Genomic DNA, 22,131 nt, shown 5'->3' on the forward strand with positions numbered 1-22,131 from the left:
TGACAAAAACCACAGGATTATCTCAATAGATGCAGAAAAGTCCTTCAACAAAATTCAGCAGCCCTTCATGCTAAAAACTCTCAATAAACTAGGTGTTGATGGGACGTAACTCAAAATAATAAGAGCTATTTATGGCAAACCCACATCCAATATCATACTGAAAAGGCAAAAGCTGGAAGCATTCCCTTTGAAAACTGGCACAAGAAAAGGATGCCCTCTCTCATCTTTATTTTTCTTGTCTGATCACTCTAGCTAGGACTTCTAGAATTATGTTGAATAACAGTGGTGAAAGTGGGCATCCTTGTCATGTTCCAGATTGTAGAGAAAATGCTTTCAGTTTTTCCCCATTCAGCATGATACTAGCTGTCTGTCTGTCATATACTGCTTTTATTATGTTAAGGTATGTTTCTTCTACACCAAGTAGAAGACTTTTACCATAAAGTGATGTTGAATTTTATCACATGCTTTTTCAGCATTAATTTAAATGATCATATGGTTTTTGTCCTTCATTCTGTTGATATGATGTATCACATTGGTTGATTTGTGTATGTTGAACCATCCTTGCATCCCAGGGATATATCCCACTTGGTCATGGTTAATAATATTTTTAATGTGTTGTTGAATTTAATTTACTAGTATTTTGTTGAAGATTTTTGCATTAATATTCTTCAGAGATATTGGCCTGCAGTTTTCTTTCTTTGATTTATCTTTGTTATTGGAATCAGAGTAAGACTGGCCTTGTAGAATGAGTTTGCAAGTATTTCCTCCTCCTTGATTTTTTGGAAATAATTTGAATAAAATTGGCATTCGTTCTTCTTTAAATGTTTGCTGGAATTCAGCAGTGAAACCATCAAGTCCTGGGCTTTTCTTTACTGGGAGACTTTTTTTTTTTTTTTGAGATGGAGTCTCACTCTGTTGCCCAGGCTGGAGTGCATTGGCACGATCTCGGCTCACTGAAGCCTTCGCCTCCCAGGTTCAAGCGATTGTTCTGCCTCAGCCTCCTGAGTAGCTGGTATTACAGGCATGCACAATCATGCCCAACTAATTTTTGTATTTTTGGTACAGATGGGGTTTCACCATGTTAGCCCGGCTGTTCTTGAACTCCTGACCTCAGGTGACCCACCTGCCTCAGCCTCCCAAAGTGCTGGGATTACAGGCATGAGCCACCATGCCCGGCCAGACTTTTTATTACGGCTTTGATCTCATTACTTGTTATTTGTCTCTTAAGGTTTTGGATTTCTTCATGGTTCAATCTTGGTAGGTAGTATATATCTAGGAATTTATCCATTTCTACTAGATTTTCCAATTTATTGACTTATAGTAGCCAGTAGCCAGTAATGATATTTTGAATTTCTGCAATATCTGTTGTAATGTCTCCTTTTTCATTTCTAATTTTATCTGTCTTCTTTTTTTTCTTACATTTGACTAAAAGTTTGTCAATTTTATCTTTTCAAAAAAATCAACTATTTCATTGATCTTTTGTATTTTTTCCTTAATTTCCATTTCATTTATTTCTGCTTTGACCTGTATTGTTTCTTCTCTTCTACTACTTTTGGGTTAGATTTGCTCTTGCATTTCTATTTAAGATGCATTATTAGGTTATTTGAAGTTTTTCCTCTTTTTTGATGTAGGTGCTTATAACTATAAACTTCCCTGTTAGTAGCACTTTCATTGTGTCTTGTAGGTTTTAGCATATTGTGGCCCATTATCATTTGTTTTAAGAAATTTTTCAATTTCCTTCTTAATCTCTTTTTTGACCCACTGGTCATTCAAAAGCATATTGTTTAATTTTCATATATTTGTATGGTTTCCAAAATTCCTCTTGTTATTGATTTCTAGTTTTATTTCACTGTGGCCAGAGAAGATATCATTTCAACTTTCCAAATGTCTTAAGACTTGTTTTGTGACCTAATATATGATCTGTCCTTCAGAGTGATCCATGTGATGAAGAAAAAAAAATGTGTATTCTACAGCCATTGGATAACATGTTCTGTACATATCTATTAGGCCCATTTGGTCTATAGTGCAGATTAAATATGTTTTTGATTGTTTTTTTTTTTTTTGTCCGGAAGATCTGTCTAGTGCTGAAAATGAGGTGTTGAAGTCTCCAGATATTATTGTATTGGAGGCTATCTATCTCTTTAATACTAATAATATTTGCTTTATATATCTGGGCACTACAGTGTTGGGGGCATATATGTTTACAACTGTTACATTCTCTTGCTGAATTGACCCTTTATTATTATATAATGGCCTTCTTTGTCTGTTCTTAAGTTTTTGTCTTAAAATCTATTTTGTCTGATATAAGTATAGCTACTTCTGCTCTTTTTTGGTTTTCACTGACATGGAGAATCTTTTTCCATCACTTTATTTTTAGTTTTTGTGTGTCATTATAGGTGAAGTGTGTTTCTTGCAGCCACAGATCATTGGGTCTTATTTTTTTTTTATCCATTCAGTGAGTCTATGTTTTTTGATTGGAAAGTTTAGACCTTTTACATTCAATGTTATTATTGACAAGTAAGGAGTTACTCCTCTCATTTTGTTATTTATTTTCTGATTGTTCTGTGGTCTTTGCTCCCTTCTTTCCTTCCTTCCTGTCTTCCTTTTAGTGAAGGTAATTTATTTTCTCTGGTAGTAGTATTTAATTTCTTGCTTTCTATTTTTTGTAGTATCTGTTGTATGTTTTTTGATTTGAGGTTACCATGAGGCTTGCAAATACTATCTTGTATTTATTATCATTAATTATTTTAAGCTAATAACACTGCTTGCATAAACAAACTAACAAGCAAAAAAATAAAAATAAAAAATCTACACTTTAACTTCATCCCCCAGCTTTTTAAATTTTTGTTGTATCTATTTATATCTTATTGTACAGTCTATGTCTTGAAAAGTTGTAATTATTATTTTTGATTTCATCTTTTAATCTTTCTACTTAAGGGTATTTTACACTCTACAGTTACAGTGTCATAATTTTCTGTGTTTTCCTGTATATTGACTACTTCCAGTGAGTTTTGTCCCTTCAGATGATTTCTTATTGCTCATTAATGCCCATTTCTTTCTGATTGAGGTGCTCTCTTTAGGGGAGTACTTGTAAGACAAGTCTTGTGTTGATGAAATCCCTCAGCTTTTGTTTATTTGGCAAGGTCTTCATTTCTCCTTCATGTCTGAAGAATATTTTCACTGGATATACTATTCTAAGGTAAAAGTCTTTTTTCTTCAGCACTTTAAATATGTCATGCCACTGTCTCCTGGCCCATAAGGTTTCCACTGAAAAGCCTGCTGCCAGATGTATTGGAGCTCTAGTGTATGTCACTTGTTTCTTTTTCTTGCTGTTTTTAGGATTCTTTCTTTATCCTTGACCTTTGGGGGTTTGATTATTATATGCCTTGAAGTAGTTTTCTTTAGATTAAATCTGCTTGGTGTTCTGTAGCCTTCTTGTACTTGGATAGTGACATCTTTCTCTAGGTTTTGGAAGTTCTCTTTTATTATTTATTCGAATAAACTTTCTATCCCTATCTCTTTTTCTACCTCATCTTTAAGGCCAATAACTCTTGGATTTTCCCTTTTGAGGCTATTTTCTAGATCTTGTAAGCATGTTTCATTGTTTTTTATTCTTTTTTCTTTTGTCTCCTCTGACAGTGTATTTTCAAATAGCCTGTCTTCAAGCTCTCTAATTCTTTCTTCTGCTTGATCAATTCTGCTATTAAGATACTCTGATGCATTCTTCATCAGCTGTGTAGCCTGGGGTTGGTGAGGGGGGACAAAGAGGGAGAGGTGCAAGCACTCTCTTAGCTTCCCCAGCTGGTGTCTTAATAGGTCATATGTCCCACCCTCCAACCCAATCTACTGGCTCTGAGCCCAGCTCAGCACTAGGACTTGCATAGGAATTGCAGTTCTTGTGGCCTAAACTGCCCCTCAAGTTCACTTAGGGCCCCAGTGCCTCCAGACCACAGTGGCAAGGCTTGCCAGAACTCAAGCTCCAATTGCTGGAATGGGCAATTACCCTCTGCCTTGGGCCAGTCCAAATGCCCCCTCCATGGGCAGGCATCAGCTGAGTACAGCTCGGTTTGCTTTCTGCTGTGATGGGGCAGCACTGAGTCTAACGCAAAGCCTCATGACCGCTGTGCTCCCCCTCTCTGAAGCACAGAGATTCTCTCCAACAGGCAGCTGCTGCTGGGGAATGGGGGAGGAGATAGGTATGACATCAGCAATTTAAGACTGTCTTTCCTACCCTCTTTGTGCCTCTTTCAGTGATGTGAAATCAAAGCCAGGCACTGAGAGTGCTCCCTTGATTTTTGGTTCCTATGAAGGTTACTCCCTTTGTGTAGATAGTTGTCAAGCTAGGTGTCTCTGAGAAGGGATGATTGGCAGAGTCTTCTATTCCGCTATCTCACTCCGCCCCTCCCCTGGAGTCACTTTTTAAAATGTTTGTCAGTTGCACGTCACATTGCTTGAATAAGATCTGTAGGTAATATTGCCTTGGCATGGCTGCTTTCCTCACAGGGATGGAGCTTAAAACTTTCCTAAAGCCCCCTCTAGTGACAAACAGCAAATTAATCCATTATTTCATAACATGCTAATAACCTCCAAGCTCTAAAGTTCCATTTTCTCATTTAGTTATTAGAGGAATCAATTGCTACATTATTTCAATTAGAGAATGACTGAGAAATAGTTAATAGCTCAAATTCTCAAGCATTCTTAAATCACTGAAACCTAAGCAATTTTGTTTTGAGACTGAGGTCGGCACAGTGCACATTTAACTCTATAATTTTACTCTGCCCTTGTATGTATAATTTTTAAAGATTCCCTAAATTTCCTTCATTTTTGTCTTTCAGGAACTTTAAAGATTAAAATATGTTCACAATAACTCAGTAAATAGAAGAATGTTGTTTTGATCTTTGGCTTCTTGTTGTTTTCACTGTATTTACTGGAACATTTTCTAAACACACAAATATAAATTCCAGGAATTCTCTGAATTACGAAACTAAGGGTCATCCATAAAGACATAGATTAAATGTATAATAATAACATAATTAATAATAAATGCTTAAAATAATAATATATAATAAAACAGAATAAACAATAAACTATATATTATTTGCATAACTATAGGTTATGGTATTAAAATATATAGTTTATTTCATTTATATAAAATTGAAATATATTATATATTTCAAATATATAAAAGCCCATTTCCAAAGGGCTTAGAGCTCATCCAATAAGACAGGCCTAATTGAACCATTAAAAGAAGAAGTCATATTCCTAATAAAGGGAATTAATGAGATAAATTTTTAAAAGGCTATGACTATTTATTTCAACTGAGCATAAATCTTAGTTTTGAGGTTCCTGTAAGCTAATACAAAAAAAGAAACCCAATAATTGGTTAGTTCATGCCAATTCATTGAGGGAAACAAAGTATTTCCGTCTAAAATACACATATGGGTCGGGCACAGTGGCTCATGCCTGTAATCCCAGAACTTTAGGAGGCTATGGCAGGTGGATCACTTTAGGCCTGGAGTTTCAGACCAGCCTGGCCAACATGGCAAAACCCTGTCTCTACTAAAAATACAAAAATTAGCCAGGCATGGTGGCTCACGTCTGTAATCCAGCACTTTGGGAGGCTGAGGCAGGCAGATTGCCTGAGCTCAGGAGTTCAAGACCAGCCTGAGCAACATGGTGAAACCCCATCTCTACTAAAATACAAAAGAAATTAGCTGGGCGTGGCGGCATGCACCTGTAGTCCCAACTACTCGGGAGGCTGAGGCAGGAGGACTGCTTGAATCCGGGAGGCGGAGGTTGCAGTGAGTCAAGATCACACCACCGCACTCCAGCCTGAGCGAAGGAGCGAGATTTCGTCTCTACCAAAAAAATAAATAAATAAATAAATAAACAAACAAAAACACATATGCAGATTTCTAAATGTCAATAACAAGATTATAGTATTGGAATAATTTCAGAACATGAAATTCAGGTGTAAACATATATATTCAACAAAAGGTCTTCAGAATGCCTACTCTCCAAGGCCATTGCAGCTGGTGATGATTTTCCCAATAGAAGGGTGTTTCTTGGGAGCTTACTCTATAATAAACTGATACCAGCTGTATTCATCACCTATGATCATGAATTATTTCCTGGGAATAGCAACCAGAAAGAATCTTCTCTCTTGTTTACATACATAGAGCCAAAGCAAAGGACAAATTAAATTGCACTTAGGATAATATGTTCATTGCTAAAATTGGAGAGAAATAGACCCTATTATGCACACATTCTTGAAATAATTGGAACAAAATGTTGAAAGGGAAATAATGAAATAGATGGCTTCAGACAAAGTTGGGTACCAGACAATATGGTCTCCAGAAGTTTCTCCCATTCTGCTGCCCTCTCCAGATCACGGACCCCCCGTTCTACTTGAAAACAAAATCTACTTGTCATCCTAAAGTCTACTTTTCTAAGAGGAGCCGGTATCACCTTCCCTGAGTCAAGTCACTGTGTTGCTTATCCCAAAGGTGTTTGCCTTGGGTTCTTTGTTTCTAATTCAATTTAACAAATGCTTACTAGAGGCCTATTATATGCAAAGTATTTGCTAGCTGCCAGTAGTGAAATAAAGGCCTTCATGATCTTAGAAATGGATTTCAGGCAATAATGAGTACCTAGGAAGGAGTTTTTGTTCTCTGCATGATATGATTTTGCTCTGTGTCCCCCTCCAAATTTCATGTTGAACTGTAATCCCCATGTTGGGGGAGGTACCTAGTGAGAGGTAATTGGATCATGGGGGTGGATTTTCCCTTTGCCGTTCTCATGATAGTGAGGTCTCATGAGATCTGTTTGTTTAAACGTGTGTAGCACTTCCCTCTTTGCTCTCTCTCCCTCCTACTCTGCCATGTGAAGAAGCTACTTGCTTCCCCTTTGCCCTTCCACTATGATAGTGTTTCCTGAGGCCTCCCCAGCCATGCTTTCTGTACAGCCTGTGGAACTGTGAATCAATTAAACCTCTTTTCTTCATAAATTACCCAGTCTCAGGTAGTTCTTTACAGTAACGTGAGAATGAACTAATAGACTGCATAACATCTGACTCCCTGCCCCTGTATCCTTCCAAATTACTTTTGTTGTTGGGGCCACAGAGCCATCACACACACTTCAACATGCCTCCAATTTTGAATCGTTGTCTGACTGCCCTGGGTTTTAGGAAAACAGGGGTTCAAGTGTTACTATAATCGGGTTTCTGAATTATTTCTCCTTCCTTGTTACAGAGTTTCTGACTTACTCCCTCAAGCCTGAATTCCCTGATACCCAGCTCTGCTGAGATAGGAATCTCAGAAGAGAGAAAGCTAACATTTATTGAATACATTCTTTTATTTGCCAGGCACTGTTAATTCTTTTAACTATAAAATTAGTAGCATCATTTTTTCATCCAAAGCAACAGAGAGGTAGACTGTTGACGAAAAGAGTCAAACCGTAAAACATTTTTAGAGATGTATTCTGAGCCAAATATGATTGGCCCTCAGGAGGTCCTGAGAACATGTACCCAAGGTGGTTGAGGTGCAGCTTGGTTTTATACATTTTGGGGAGGCATGAGACATCAATCAAATAAGAAATACATTGGTTTGGTTCAGAAAGGTGGGACAACTCAATGAGTATGTAAATTTAAACATTTCCTGGTTGACAATTGGTTGAGTTTATCTGAAGGCCTGGGATCAATAAAAAGGAAATGTTGGGGTTAAGATAAAGGATTGTGGAGACCAAGTTTATTGTGCAGAGGAAGCTCTCAGATAGCAGACCTCAGAGAGAGAGCAGGTTGTAAAATGTGTCTTGTCAGACTTAAAAGGGTGCCTGGCTCTTAGTTGGTTATCTCCTGGATTTGGAAAGGAAAGAAAGAAAACAAAGGTGAAAAGAGATTCTCTATAGAATGTGAATTTTTCCCACAAGAGACTTTGCAGGGCAATTTCAAGATATGGCAAGGAAATATATCTTGGGGTTAAATATTTTGATTTTTTTTCCTTGTCTCATAATATTACGCCAGAATCACATTGGAAAGTAAGTCATGATATATAGAGTCAAATAAAACCCATCTGATAAGAATTTATGGTTTCTAGGGCATGACTCCCTAGACCCCTTAGATAGGAATTTGGGCAAGATAAAAAAATCAGAGCTTAGTCCTCAACTCTACAGAAGAAAATGACATTTACCCGGGAATGGGCATTGCAATAGGAATATGCGTGCCATGGCAAACTGTTTGCATATTCAAGGAATTAAAGGAAAAAAAAGTTTTTTTAAAAAAATAAAAAAAAAAAAGGAGAGGATTACATCATTGTTTTGAGGTAATTAGCCTTGGCTCCAAGCATCAGTAACAAGGGTGACGTCAGTTCAAGGCTGGACAGACAATTGCTGGACAGACGTCCTCATAGAAGTATCTTTTTGGGTAAGGTGGAGGTCTTTGTGCAAGGTTGTGGTTTTCGCAGTATTTTGTGATAGTTTTATTATCAGGGATTCATGCATGAGAACTCTCCTTCATGGCCTTCCCCAGTTCCACTTGTCAGGTTTTCCAATACATGTGACTCTATTTTGATTCTGACAACTTTCACAATCTACATTAGAAAAGAGGAAACTGGGGCTCAGAAAGTTTTAGAAACTAATTCAAGATCCAGCTGGTAAGTAGCAGAAAATTTAGAATTAAGTTCTACATATCTGGCTCCAAAACCAGGACTCTTTTCATTACAGCAGTGGTTCTCAACAGAGTTGCGATCTTGCCCCCCAGGGAATATTTCACAATGTCTGGAGACATTTATGACTGTCAGGATTGGAGGTGGAGTGGGTGGGGTCTGCTTCTGAGAAGCTACTTGCTTCTAGTGAGCAGAGGCCAGGGATGCTACAAAACAGTTCACAGGGACAGCACCCCCACAACAGAGAATTATACAACCAGCCCAAAATGTCAATGGACATTTGGGCTGAGAAGTCTTACATGAGAGAATGCTTCCTACCCTGTTCTGACGTTATTTCCAAGGATTCAAAGGTAACTGCTTCAAAATTAAACAAATTATAGAAAGCCATAAATAAATCAACCCCTTATTCATGTTGCAGCTCTCTTCCATTATAAATAAAAATGGATTGAAACTTACGATAAAAGGGAGGCAGAGACAGGAGCGGGGAAGCTTGGCGAGCAGAAAGGAAATTCAAACTTATTAAGGTTAAGAATTAAGATGTAAATATGTAGATGTTTTTCACTCCTAGGATTTTCACTAATCCAAAAGTTCACGGACTGCTTTGAAATTTAATTATTTGGAACTGGTTAAATGTTACCCTGACCTCAACTAACATTTGTGTTTGACTTTTCTCCGGGACCCAGGGGACGTGGATGCCAGATGAGTCCACCTCCTCTCCCTGCTCTTCCCGCAGGGACAGAGCCTGCCAGGTGCTGGTGACTCGGATCCTGACAGGAGATCGCTCTGCAGAAGACTGGCAGGATCCCAGAGCAACAGACTGGGGATCGATGCACCTTCCCCGCCAGGTCTCTCCGTCGGCAACTGTCCTCCTAGCACCGGGTACCCGGCAGGCGGGGCTGGTGAGCGCACGTCCCCTGCGCCGTGACGTCACAATAGCGACTCACTGGACCCGGCCCTTAGCAACCGGCCTGGCGACGGTTTCCCTGCTGCTGCCGTCCCCGCCGGCTCCTCTTTTCCAGTCCTCCATTGCCGGGGCTGGGCCCGGCCGGGGGAAGGACCGAAGGGGATCCAGCGTGTCCCTACGGCGGCTGCAAGAGGACTAAGCATGGATGGCAGCCGGAGAGGTAAAGGGCAGCTGTCATGGGCTACCGCCGCCTCGCCCCTCGCTCCAGGCGGCGCTCCCAGCCTCGGGTCCGGGCAGCCGAGTGCAAGGCCGCCCCTTGGGCGCTTCCTACCGTTGGCTGGGTCTCCAGCGTTGCCTGGAGCTGCCCGGGCCTGCGCAAAGGAAGAGGGAGAGCTTGCTTGCCAGCCTCGCAGGTCCGCTTCTTTGCCCTGAATTTGTCGCCCCGACACCAGGGGCCCGTTTCCTGAACTCAGGGTCGTGCAGCCTTTAAAACCTCAGTAGCTCCCAGGCAGAGGAACCAGGTTTGGTCTTTGGAGTCAGACCTCCCCGGGCCCCAGATCAAACCCCTCTGCTCTCTATGGAGACGACCCTCAGTTTTCTCATCTCTTGAACGTGAGGGTCAAATACCCAGGCCATGGAGTTCTTGAGGATTAAATGCAGATAATATAGAGAAGATCCTGGCGCATTTTAAGTGGTCAGTAAATACGAAATCCAGTAACGAACTACCTCCCCCAAAGCTATTGAGTAACCCAGGGTTTCTGTAACTTTATGTGAATAGGAATCCCCTCAGGATCATGTTAAAATGCAGATTATGATTCAGTAGGTCCCTTGGGGGTGGCTGAGATTTTGCATTTATAATAAATTACAAGTAATGCAGTGTTGCTGGTCAGCGGACTGCAGTTTTAGCAGCAATCCATAATCACCATATACAACTGTTCTCTACTGATTTCTTGAGTCAGGTGGACATCATGGGGTGGGGTTGGGGGTGGGGAAATATAACCTTAAATCTCTACAAATCGGCCCAAACCAAATAATTTGCATTTTCACACTTTCTGAGCCGGTATCGTTCTTTCCTTGAGTCAAATGAGGCAATCTTTAGACTCCCCGCCCCTCCCAATTCAGTGTTTTTATCTATTTAAAAGACTGCCTTTAAACCAAGCTGCTAGATGATTCCTTGATGTCTTTCTTTGAATGAGTCTGCCTTTATTATGTAGTCATTGATCAAAATAAGTGCTACTCTGAATGTAGGAGATAACTATTCATTGATCAGCAAACTGTGTATTCTGACACTTTACCAACGTAGGTTTCAGAAAAAGCAAATCAAAACGCTTTATGATCTTAAGAAATTTTGCACATAAACTAACGTTAAACCCTTGCTATGTACTAGGAACTATTTCTAAATTATCTCATTTAATGTACAAAAATATCTTGATAGGCATTAGCCTTATTTCATAGTGAAGAAACTAAAGCAAAAGATCACAAATAACTTGCCAAGATCACAGCGGCAGAACAGGATTTGAATCTAGGTGAAGAATATAAATCTGAAGCCAATGCATTTACTTACTATCCCATGGTAGGGACAGGCAGGGGGAAAGGATATATGTAAAATTTAGAGTATAGTAGATTTAGTAAGTTGTCAGTATTTGTTTATTGAATTATTTTAAAAATTGGGTTCATGCCAAATGTAAAAAGGTTTATATTTTTACAACTTGCACAATTTAATTAGCTTCATTTTTAGGAAATAATATATGATAATATCAAATATTGTTATTTTGAATTTTTAAAATAAATGTAATCAGTAAATAGCTGGGGCAGTCAGCTTTCATATACTGTAAATTAATAGGAAACCATAAATAATTTTAGACACAGCTAAAATACTTAATTGAGAATAAATTTCTTAGATTTCATTAGGAGGTGCTTTTAGTTATTTCAGAGCATAAAATATTAAAACATCTAAAGAAAAATTATCTTTTGTCATGCTCTTACTGTAATCACGTTTTAGATATTCTTTTGTAAGGCAAACCTTCTAAATGGTAGTACGGCGCCAGACTGAAAAACGGTTAGTCTTGTTTGTAATCTTTGTTTCCTACTAACTAACTAGGTAATCTTCAGCACGTCATTGTATGTCCCTGGGCCTCGGTTATTTATAAAATGGGGGCTTGGACTAGGTATATATAAGGCATGGTTTCCAGCTTCCTATGGGGGAAGGTGAAGAAAAGATTGAGAATAACAAACTGCCATTCACTCTAATATCAATGACCTTTAGGAAATAGAGGAGGCAACCTATTAGTATAGGTAACTGAAAGTAACTTGAAAAAAAATTTTTTCCCAGCACTCTGGGAGGCCGAGGCAGGTGGATCACTTGAGGTCAGGAGTTCGAGACCAGCCTGGGCAACATAATTAAACCCCGTCTCCACCAAAAAATACAAAAATTAGCCAGGCATGGTGGCGTGCACCTGTAGTCCCAGCTACTCGGGAGGCTGAGGCAGGAGAATCACTTGAACCTGGGAGGGGGAGGTTGCAGTGAGCCAAGATCATGCCACTGCACTCCAGCCTGGCCAACAGAGCAAGACTCCATCTCAAAAAAAAAAAAAAATCGTTTTGATCTGTTGGTCTCATAGAGACACTTATCAATGGTAGATTCCTAAACCTTTGGTTTTCCAGAGAAACCCTGCCACAAGAAACACTTTCATCTTTCCTCACTGGACTTTCTTCTGGCTATTTTAATCAAATTGTGTAGGAAAATGGGCTGCTCTCATATACGAGTGAATTTCACCACTAAGACCTTCAATCTCATTGACAGGATTTTAGTCCTAATAGTTAGAGAATGATGTTCTTTTCCTTGGCATTTGGTTTGAGGCTACTTCTCCATGCCCCTTTGGCTCATTCTGGGTCCAGTCCAGTCAGGAGATAGAAACCATACAGTGATTTATACAAGGAAAAGTTAAAGAATTGTTATACTTTCATAAAAGTGTAACTATAAGATGGAAGAGGCTGGGCGTGTCAGCTCATGCCTGTAATCTCAGCATTTTAGGAGGCTGAGGCAGGAGCATCACTTGAGGTCAGGGGTTTGTAATCAGCCTGGGTAACATAGCAAGACCCTGTCTCTAGTATATAAAAAAAAGTAATGAATTAATTAAAATAAAAAGATATAAGAAAACTGTATTTAGTACCTAGAATTAAGGGAAAGTACTCGAGGAAGGACAATTTGAAAGAGAGTTTCTCCCAAAGACTGGGGTTCAGACCTCATTAGAGAAGGCGTGATTGTGCACGTGCCCAAAGCTTCATCACTGAGGAGTGATATCAGAGGCTTCACATTCCATGGGAAATAGACTTTGATCAATTGCTTAGCCAAGTCACTAAACAAACAAGTGAACAACAATGAAAACAAGCTCAGGAGAGGATGCTGTATGTAGAGTTGCTACAATATATTACCTAAAATGTTAACTTTTCAACAAATAGAAATTGCAAGTCATGCAAAAAAACAAAAACAAAAAACAGGAAAATGTGTTCTATACACAAGACACAAAGCAGGAACCAGAAACTATGAGAGGGTGGATGAATTAAATTGTCTTATTTCTCCCCTCAATTCTGTTAGGTTTTTTTTTCCCCTTTTCTTTTTTCTTTTTTTGAGACGGTCTTATTCTGTTACCCAGACTGGAGTGCAGTGCAGCCTTCTGGGCTCAATCATCCTTCCATCTCAGCCTCCTGTGTAGCTGGGGCTACAGGCCCACACCACCACACCCAGCTAATTTTGTATTTTTTTGTATAGTTAGAGTTTCGCCATGTTGTCCAGGCTGGTCTTTGAACTCCTGGGCTTAGGTGATCAGCCTGCCTCAGTCTCCCAAAGTGCTGGGATTACAAGCATGAGCCATTGTGCTCAGCCCTAATTCTGTCATTTTTAATATGACATTTATCTATAGGAATATTAGAAACCAATGAGTATATGCCTTGGTGTACATCTGATGGTAAATAGACAAGGGAACATAGACATCAAGGAACATCTAAATTCCATGTTTGTTCTTATCACCATCTTATGCTAAAGAGCAGCTGGATTGATTCCTGGGGCCAAATATTAACCACCTTGTTCACAGCTGTCACCTCCAGATGGGTGGGGAAGCATTTCTATCCAGGGCATTATCACTAGGTTCCAACCTTTTTTCATTCTCTTTTCATCCTTTCACACTTCTCTGGGTATACCTGTTTTTCCTTTTTCTGTGACCTATAGTGAAACATACATAGAATAGAATGGAATTTGGAGGGAATAAACTACATACAGTTGAGATATCTTCTTGGTCTGTTTCACATGATTTAGTAGCTTAGAGCATGGTTCAAGTACTGAGCAGTTTATATTGGTCAAGATAGTGTAATGATTAAGACCCAGGAACCAGACTGCTTGGGTTCAGATCCCAAATCTGTCACATTCTTGTGTAATCTTTGGCAAATTACAAGTTTAACCTCTGTGCTTCAATTACCCTCATCTATAAAGTAGAGAGAATTATAGTATTGTAAGGATTAAATGAATTTATACCAGCAAAGTGCTTGGAGCACTGCCTGGCAGGGTTACCACTCAATAAATTAGCCTTTTGACTACAAATGAAGAAATCAACTCATACTGGTTTAAGCTAAAATGGGATTTTTTTTTTTTTTTGGCTAATGTAAAGAAACGTCTAGGGAAGGAAGAGCTTCAAACATGGTTGGCCTCAGGTACTCAAATGATGTCACCAAGAAATCTCTTTCTATCTTGGTTCCACTTGACTGTGTAGGCTTCATTCTCAGACAGGTTCCTTTATGTGGTTCAGGATGGCCACCAGCAATACAGGGCCTGCTTAGACCCTTCACTGGGTTTAGCAAGCCCAGTGAAATGAAAGTACCTTTCCTAATAGTTCCCATCAAAGGCCCAGGATCGTGTATCTCATGGTGGGACTTGGATCGCATAGCATTGCTGACGCTGTCAACACAGCTGTCCAGATTTGGGTTTTATGCCTAACCCTGACAGCGGGGTCAGCTCTATTTGAACCACCTGGGCTAAGAGTAAGGGAAGAGTCTCCCAAAGGAAAGTTGAGTTGTCATTTCCAGGTGAAGAGGCATTGAATTCCGGACAAGAAAAAAGTCACAGTTCTTTCTATCTAGAGAAATGAGGTTTTTCTGAGAGTTTGTTGGTATTTTTTCTTATGTTTAGGTCTTACCCTCTTTCTTTCTTGGTAGAAGCTATGCTCATTTCATGACTATCTTTTTTCCCAGTTCAGATGGCATCACTTTGACTTGTATTGTCCTATATATTTTTTTCCTTCCTGTACTCTGACCTGTGACATAGAAAGAGCTTCGTAGATATTCTGACCTCAGTTTGTTTTTCTGTTTTAATCTATTCTGACAAGCTTTGTTCTGTGGTCCTAGATTTTAGTTCTCCTAGCTCGATACTTCTTTTTTCTATATTTAGTCATCCATATATCTTCTAGACTTTCTGTGTGTCCTCCTTGTTATTATAGCTTTTAACAGCCCACCTGATAGCAAACTAGCCATCTTGCCCTATTAAAACATCTCTGTTTGGGGGATAAAGCATTTATATTTTGCATATTAAATTACATTTAATGCCATAACTCAGATTTCCTGTTTTGGAGATTACTACTAAAAATGCAATCACCTTTTAGGAAAGAAATTATTTTGTGATAAATTTATTATTTAAAAAATATTGAATATTGTTGTTTTTGTAAAAGTTGTGTCTCATTTATCCTAATTTATGATTTTTTTTCTTGTTAAAAGTCAGAGCAACCTCTGTCCTTCCCAGATATGGTCCACCGTGCCTATTTAAAGGACACTTGAGCACCAAAAGTAATGGTAAGTGAGGTGCTTAAAATGGCAGCTTTGTTAGAAGATTGTCTGAGTGTTTCCTTTACTGGCAAATTATATGACATGATGGAAAAATTATTTCATTTGACGAATATTTGAACTTCATATTATTAATTTTAATGAAATATAGGCGTTCTTGAGATTAGAGAATTTTGGAGTCTATGATTTCAAACTATTATTGTGCCCTGGATGTGGACTTGGCTGTCTCCTGCCCCCAGCTGCTACAGCAGCCCAGCTCTACTTTTGCCAGGAAACTACCCTGATTTAAGGCATGCCTGCCTTGTTAAAATGGTAAGTAGCAGGTATTAAAGACGCAAGCACTGAAAAGGATAAAGCTGTACAGAGAAAAAGAGCACTTGAATAATACATTTCCTATTAGTAGCAAAGGCCTATGGGCCTCTTTATCCAACTGGATTTCTAGGTGCTGTGATATTTTTATATTTTAAAGCTTTCAAGGTACATTTTTAAGGTAGGTTTTAAAATAAATTTTTATAATTATACCTTAGAAGTATAAGTCTATGTCCTTAGGCAAAATAATTGAAAGCCTTATTTTCCTTATTTACAGGAAAAATCTTTGATACTGTTACCTCCAAATGTGGTGGAAGGATCTCATTTTCAGTTGCCTCACTTATTTCTTTGTATTACAGTGTATTTTTTAAAGTTTATGATTATGGCTATATATGTATGTAACATATATAGCCATAATCATAAACTTTAAAAACTAAATTTTAAATAAAAAGTTGAAACTAGATTTATAATATACATACATGGAAATCAGGATAAAGAACAATATGTAAAGTTTGCTAACTTTCTTTTAAAGAATATATGTATAGAGCTGGTATAGGTGTGGTGGTTTTAAGTATGAGGCTGCCTTGGGTCACATGGAAGCTGCATCCTTTATCAGCAGTGTAACCTTGAAGATGTAACTCATATCTCTGTGCCTCAGTTTTCACTTCGATTAAATGATAATAATAATGACTAGATAAGTTTATACATATAAAGAGTTTAGAACAATGCATGGTAAATGGCATTTATTCAGTAAATATTTTTAGTAGTAGCATCAAGCTCGTAATTATTGCATAGGCTTATATTATGCACAGAGTCTCTGGAAGGATGCATTTAAACAGTAACATAGTATATTTCTGGGAAGGGAGACTAAAGGTCAGGGTAGAGAAATCACTTCTTTTTCAAACTCCATATGTCATTTTAGCTGTTGAATTTTTTTAACCACATTGCATGTATTACTTCTCAAAAACTGTTTTTAATGTTTAAAAAAGCTTTGCCTACATTTACATTTTATACTTGTATGTAAGTGCTTAACTATTTCTAAGATTTCTTTTAAACAGTTTGAATGAGGACCAAGGAGTTTAATGTCATGGAATTTCTTTGCGATTACACTTGTTATAAGATAGTTTTAGTACTTCAAAAAGAATGTAGTAAACTGATATGTAGATCTTGTTTTCAGGTTTAAGTTAGAAATTTGCTTCTCGGAATAGAATTTTTGTATGTAGGGTTTTGGGATTTGGTAGTCATTGAATTTCTGAAACTCCATTGATTAAGTATTAACAATGGTAACTAATTAAGCAAGCAGCTAAACATCCTTAGTTACAAGATTGAGAGCTGTCAAAAAGAAATAGTTCTGTAAATATAATGATAGATTGTATCCTAGAATCTCTTCCCCAGACTCTCAGGCTTGTAAAATTTTATTCTCAGGAAGGTTTGAACCCAAATGGTCAATAGCTCATTGGCATTATCAGTGCAAGATTAAAGCTTCACATCACAATGTCATATATCAATATCTCTGGTTGAATTTCAGAACATTTTATAAGAATGAGTTAAATAATCAGTGCCTTGTTTATCTCATGATTTTTATATTAGTTTTAAATATATAATGATTATGTTTTAATTTTTAGCTTTTTGCACTGACTCCTCTTCTCTCAGACTAAGCACTCTCCAGCTGGTCAAGAATCACATGGCTGTTCACTATAATAAAATCCTTTCAGCCAAAGGTAAAAATGTGCAAATGTGAACTCTCTGTACTCAATTTAAACCTCCAGCTTCACTTCTCATTAAAATATATCTATAGCAAAAATGAATACCTTATATATATGAGAGGATTTGTATCTGTTTGGTTTAGTGTGATACAAACTGTTGACTCTAGGTACTTAGCAAATTCATACCCATTTTTGTTAACTATATTTGAAATCTATATAATGCCTATTTTATTTCATTTTATCTCTATTGCTAATAATATTTTGTTAGATACTGCTTTTAATATGAAAATATATAATCTGCTTTTTTGTTTACACATCTATGGAAGTTGCACAAAGAAGATGCTATTTTTCTGTTTAATTTTTTTGTCAGCTTTATTGAGATAAAACTTACATTATAAAATGCATTGATTATAATGTGTACAGATAAATATTTTGAAAAATGAACACATTTGTATAAATACTACTACAACCATGCTGTAAAACAGGAATCAGCTAACTACACCATTCAGGCCAAACCCTCCTACCACCTGTTTCTGTACAGCCCATGAACTAAGAATGGTGTTCATATTTTTAAATGGTAGCAAAAAATTAAAAAATATATATTTTGTGAAATGAAATTCAAATTTAGTTATCCGTAGACAAACAATCGTTTTCAATCTTTTACATATTGTCTGTGGCAGCTTTTACACTAAAAAGCAGAGTTGACCAGTTGTAACAGACTGTATCACCCTGCAAATCCTGAAGCATTTACTACTTGGCCCTTTGTAGGAAAAATTTGCCAACCCTTGATATAGAAAAAGTCCGTTACCTCAAAGAGTTCCCCCTAGTCCTTTGCCGTCAGTCCCCTCCTGACAAATCCCTGGCAACCACTGATCTGCTCTTTCTCCTATAGTTTTACCTTTTCTATAAGTTCATAGAAATGGAATCATGTATCGTTTTGGGTCTGGCTTTTTTCAGTTATATTAATGATCTTGAGACTAATTCATGCTGTTCTGTGTACCACCATTTATTCTTTTGTATTGTTAAGGAGTATTTCGTTTAATGAATAGACCACAATTTGTTTATGATTCACCGGTTGTTAAACATTTGGATTGTTTTGACTCACTTTTGGCCATTAGGAGTAAAGCTGCTATAAACATTCACATAAAATTTTGGAGCATGTGTTTACATTTCACTCAGGTAAATTTATGTGTCAGGAGTAGAACTGTGAGGTAATATATTAAGTATAAGTTTAATTTTATAAGAAACTACAGTTTTCCAGAGTGAATATACCATTTACATTTCCATTACTTCTGCACCCTTACCAACCCTTGGTGTTGACAGTCCTTTTTTAACCATTCTAGTGAATATGAAATAGTATAACTTCATAGTTTTAGTTTGCATTTCCCTGATTTCTAGTGATGTTACCTTATTACTTCCCATCTGTATATCTTCTTTGGTGAAATGACTGTTCAAATCTTTTACCCATTATTAAAAATCGGTTGTTTGTTTCTTTAGTATTAAGTTGTGAGTTTCTTTATATACAGATTCTATATCAGATATATGTTTTGCAGATTTTTTTTTTCCCAATCTGTAGCTGGTGTTTTCATTTTCTTGTTAAAATTTGTATTCTGGAGAAATTTTTAGACTTACATAAACATTTAAAAATGGTATAGAGAGTTACCATATATCCTTTACTCTGCTCTTCCACTAATGTTAAAAATCTTAAAAACCATAGTATAGTTATCAAAACCAGGAAATCAATATTGATTCAGTCCCATTAACTACAGACCTTATTTGAATTTCACCAATTTTTGACTAATGTCTTTTAAATTTTTATTATTTTCTCATTTAAATAGCTAAAGTTTTTAAATTTCAGTTTATATTTTATGATGCTTATATTTTTAAATGGCTAAAAAAAAAAAGAAAAATATTTTGTGACATGAAAATCGTGAAATTGTTTAGGTTTTTAGTTTTTTATAGTTGTTTTCATAACCTGTTCAAGAAATATTTGCCTAACCTTAGGTCACTCAGATTTTCTTAATATGTTTTCTTCTAGAAGTTTTAAAGTTTTAGCCCTTACATTTAAATTTGCAATCCATTTTGAGTTAGTTTTTGTATATGGTATGATATACATACCATATATAGGTTTTGAGATTTTTTGTTTGTTTTGTTTTTTTGCCTCTTCATATCCAAATTTCCCAGTACCATTTGTTGAAGAGGTTATCTTTTCTCTATTTAATTGTCCTAGTACTTTTTGAAAGTCAGTTGACCATATGTGTGGGTCTGTTTCTGGACTTAACTCCTTGGTTCTGTTGATCTATATGTCTATCTTTAAGCCCCATGCCACACTGCCTTAATTATTGTAGCATTACAGTAAGTCTTGAAATCAGGTAGTATAAGTCTTCCATTTTACTTTTTTTTCCCCAAGCTTGTTTTGGGAATACATTATAAGTATGTTAAGTCTGTTTCATTTTGAATAGTTTATATTGCTATGTTTTCAAGTTCACTAGTATTTTCTTCTGCAGTATTGAATGAGTTATTAATCCCAACAGTGTATTTTTAATCAAGGATATTGTGTTTTCCATCTCTAGAAGTACAATAAACAGCTGCAAGGTCTGGAACATTTTGTGATTTCCACATTTGGTATTTGTCATTTATAAATACTGAGAATATTATTAAACTATTAACTTTCTCTTTCAGCTGCAGTAGACTGCTCAGTTCCAGTAAGCATGAGTACCAGTGTAAAGTGTAAGTAATTTTTGGACATTATTACCTTTTTTTAAAAAAATTAAGGTAAAATATACATAACATAAAATTTACTGTCTTAACCAGTTTTAAGTGTCCAGTTCAATATTAAGTACATTAATATTGTGGTACAATGATAACTACTACCTCCAGAACTCTCTTTGTACTGCAAAACTGAAATTCCTGTGCCACATAAACAATAATTTCCTCCCATAGGCCCTGGAAACCAACATTCTTTTCTATCACTATGAATTTGACTACTGTCACCATTGTACTTACTATCTCTATGAATCTATTTTAGGTACCTTATATAAGTGGAATCATATTATGTTTGTTCTGTTGTGACTGGCTTATTTCACCTAGCATGATGTCCTCAAGGTTCACCCACATCGTAATGAGTCAGAATCTCCTTTTTTAAGGCTGAATAAAATGCCATTCTGTGTATATACCACATTTTACTTATGCATTTGTCAGTTGGTGGACACTTGGGTTACATTCACCTTTTGGCTGTTGTGAATAAACTATACTGCTGTGGACATGAGTGTACAAATACCTCTTCAAGACCCTCCTTTTAAAGATTTTGGGTGTAGATTTAGAAGTGGAATTGCTAAATCATATATTCTATTTTTAATTTTTTGAGAAACTACCATACTATTTTCTTTCCTTTTCTTTTCTTTTCTTTTTTTGAGACAGGGTCTCACTCTATAGCCCTGGGGCTAAAGTGCAGTGGAGCGATCTCACCTCACTGTAACCTCCACCTCCTGGGCTCAAGCAATCCTCCCACCTCAGCCTCCCAAGTAGGTGGGACTACAGGTGCAAGCCACCACGCACAGCTAATTTTGTCACAGCCTTTTTATGTAGAGACAGGGTTTTACCATGTTGCCCAGGCTTGTCTCAAACTCCTGAGCTCAAGTGATCCACCTGACTCAGTCCCCTAAAGTGCTGGGATTATAGGCATGAGCCACTGCACCCAGTGACCATATTGCTTTCTATAGCAGCTGCACCATTTTCCATTATGACTAATGATGCTCAAGTATTCAGATTTCCCCACGTCCTCCCCAACACTTGCTTTTTTCTGTTTGTTTAATAGTAGCCATACTAAAAGGTGTTGACACATTGCCTTTTGAGAAAGCATTTCTAACTTAAAAATTATCCCAAAATACCCAGGCACAGTGGCTCACACCTATAATTAGCACTTTGGGAGACAGAGGCAAGTGGATCACTTGAGCCCAGGCATTTAAGAGTAGCCTAGGCAACATGGTGAAACCCTGTCTCTTCAAAAAATACAAAAATTAGCTGGATGTGGTGGCATGCAATTCTGGTCCCAGCTACTCAGGAGGCTAAGGTGGGAGGATTACTTGAGCCAGGGAGGTCAAGGCTGCAGTAAGCCATGATTATGCCACTGCACTCTGGCCTAGGTGACAGTGAGATGCTGTCTCAAGAAAAAAAAAAAAAGGAAAAAGAAAACCCATAAGATTGACACAGGATATATAGAATCCTTATATATCTACCCTTTGACCAAGTTATCTTCATTTTTAAATCATCAGACCAAAAATTTGAAAACCCTGTTTAAAAATTTCTGAAGAATACCATTTGAAACCTTTGTTTTTGATTTCAATTAAGAAATGTATACTTTATGGGAGGCCGAGGCACGCGGATCACGAGGTCAGGAGATCGAGACCATCCTGGCTAACACGATGAAACCCCATCTCTACTAAAAAACAAAAAATTAGCCGGGTGTGGTTGTGGGCGCCTGTAGTCCCAGCTACTCTGGAGGCTGAGGCAGGAGAATGGCGTGAACCCGGGAGGTGGAGCTTGCAGTGAGCAGAGATCGTGTCACTGCACTCTGGCCTGGGCGAGAGAGCAAGACTCCGTCTCCAAAAAAAAGAAATGTATACTTTAAAAATAGGCAAAAAACATGGCTGTCACAGCCTTTGATTGTCTTATTAATCATATAAAAATCAGTGTTATAAATTTTAAGTTCAGTGTTTTCTAA

General features: G+C 37.4%; 1 protein-coding gene across 16 annotated transcripts in view; it reads left to right on the forward strand.

Moving 5' to 3' along the window:
• Positions 1-8,373: 8,373 nt before the first annotated feature.
• Positions 8,374-22,131, forward strand: part of SPATA7 (spermatogenesis associated 7) — a 55,954-nt gene continuing 42,196 nt past the window's right edge. For 3 of the 16 annotated variants that reach the window (XM_054447748.2, XM_054447750.2, XM_054447757.2), the window contains exons 1-2: positions 9,604-9,784; positions 20,091-20,138. In XM_054447748.2, the coding sequence (XP_054303723.2) occupies positions 9,766-9,784; positions 20,091-20,138 (67 nt within the window). In that variant the 5' untranslated portion in view covers positions 9,604-9,765. Of the gene's footprint in view, positions 8,420-8,447; positions 8,649-9,393; positions 9,785-15,325; positions 15,403-15,544; positions 15,706-17,327; positions 17,424-20,090; positions 20,139-22,131 lie in introns of those variants that run through there. The other 13 variants (XM_054447753.2, XM_054447759.2, XM_054447751.2 and 10 more) reach the window with 11 other exon arrangements.

This window comes from Pongo pygmaeus, chromosome 15 (assembly GCF_028885625.2).
Source record: "Pongo pygmaeus isolate AG05252 chromosome 15, NHGRI_mPonPyg2-v2.0_pri, whole genome shotgun sequence".
NCBI lineage: Eukaryota > Metazoa > Chordata > Mammalia > Primates > Hominidae > Pongo > Pongo pygmaeus.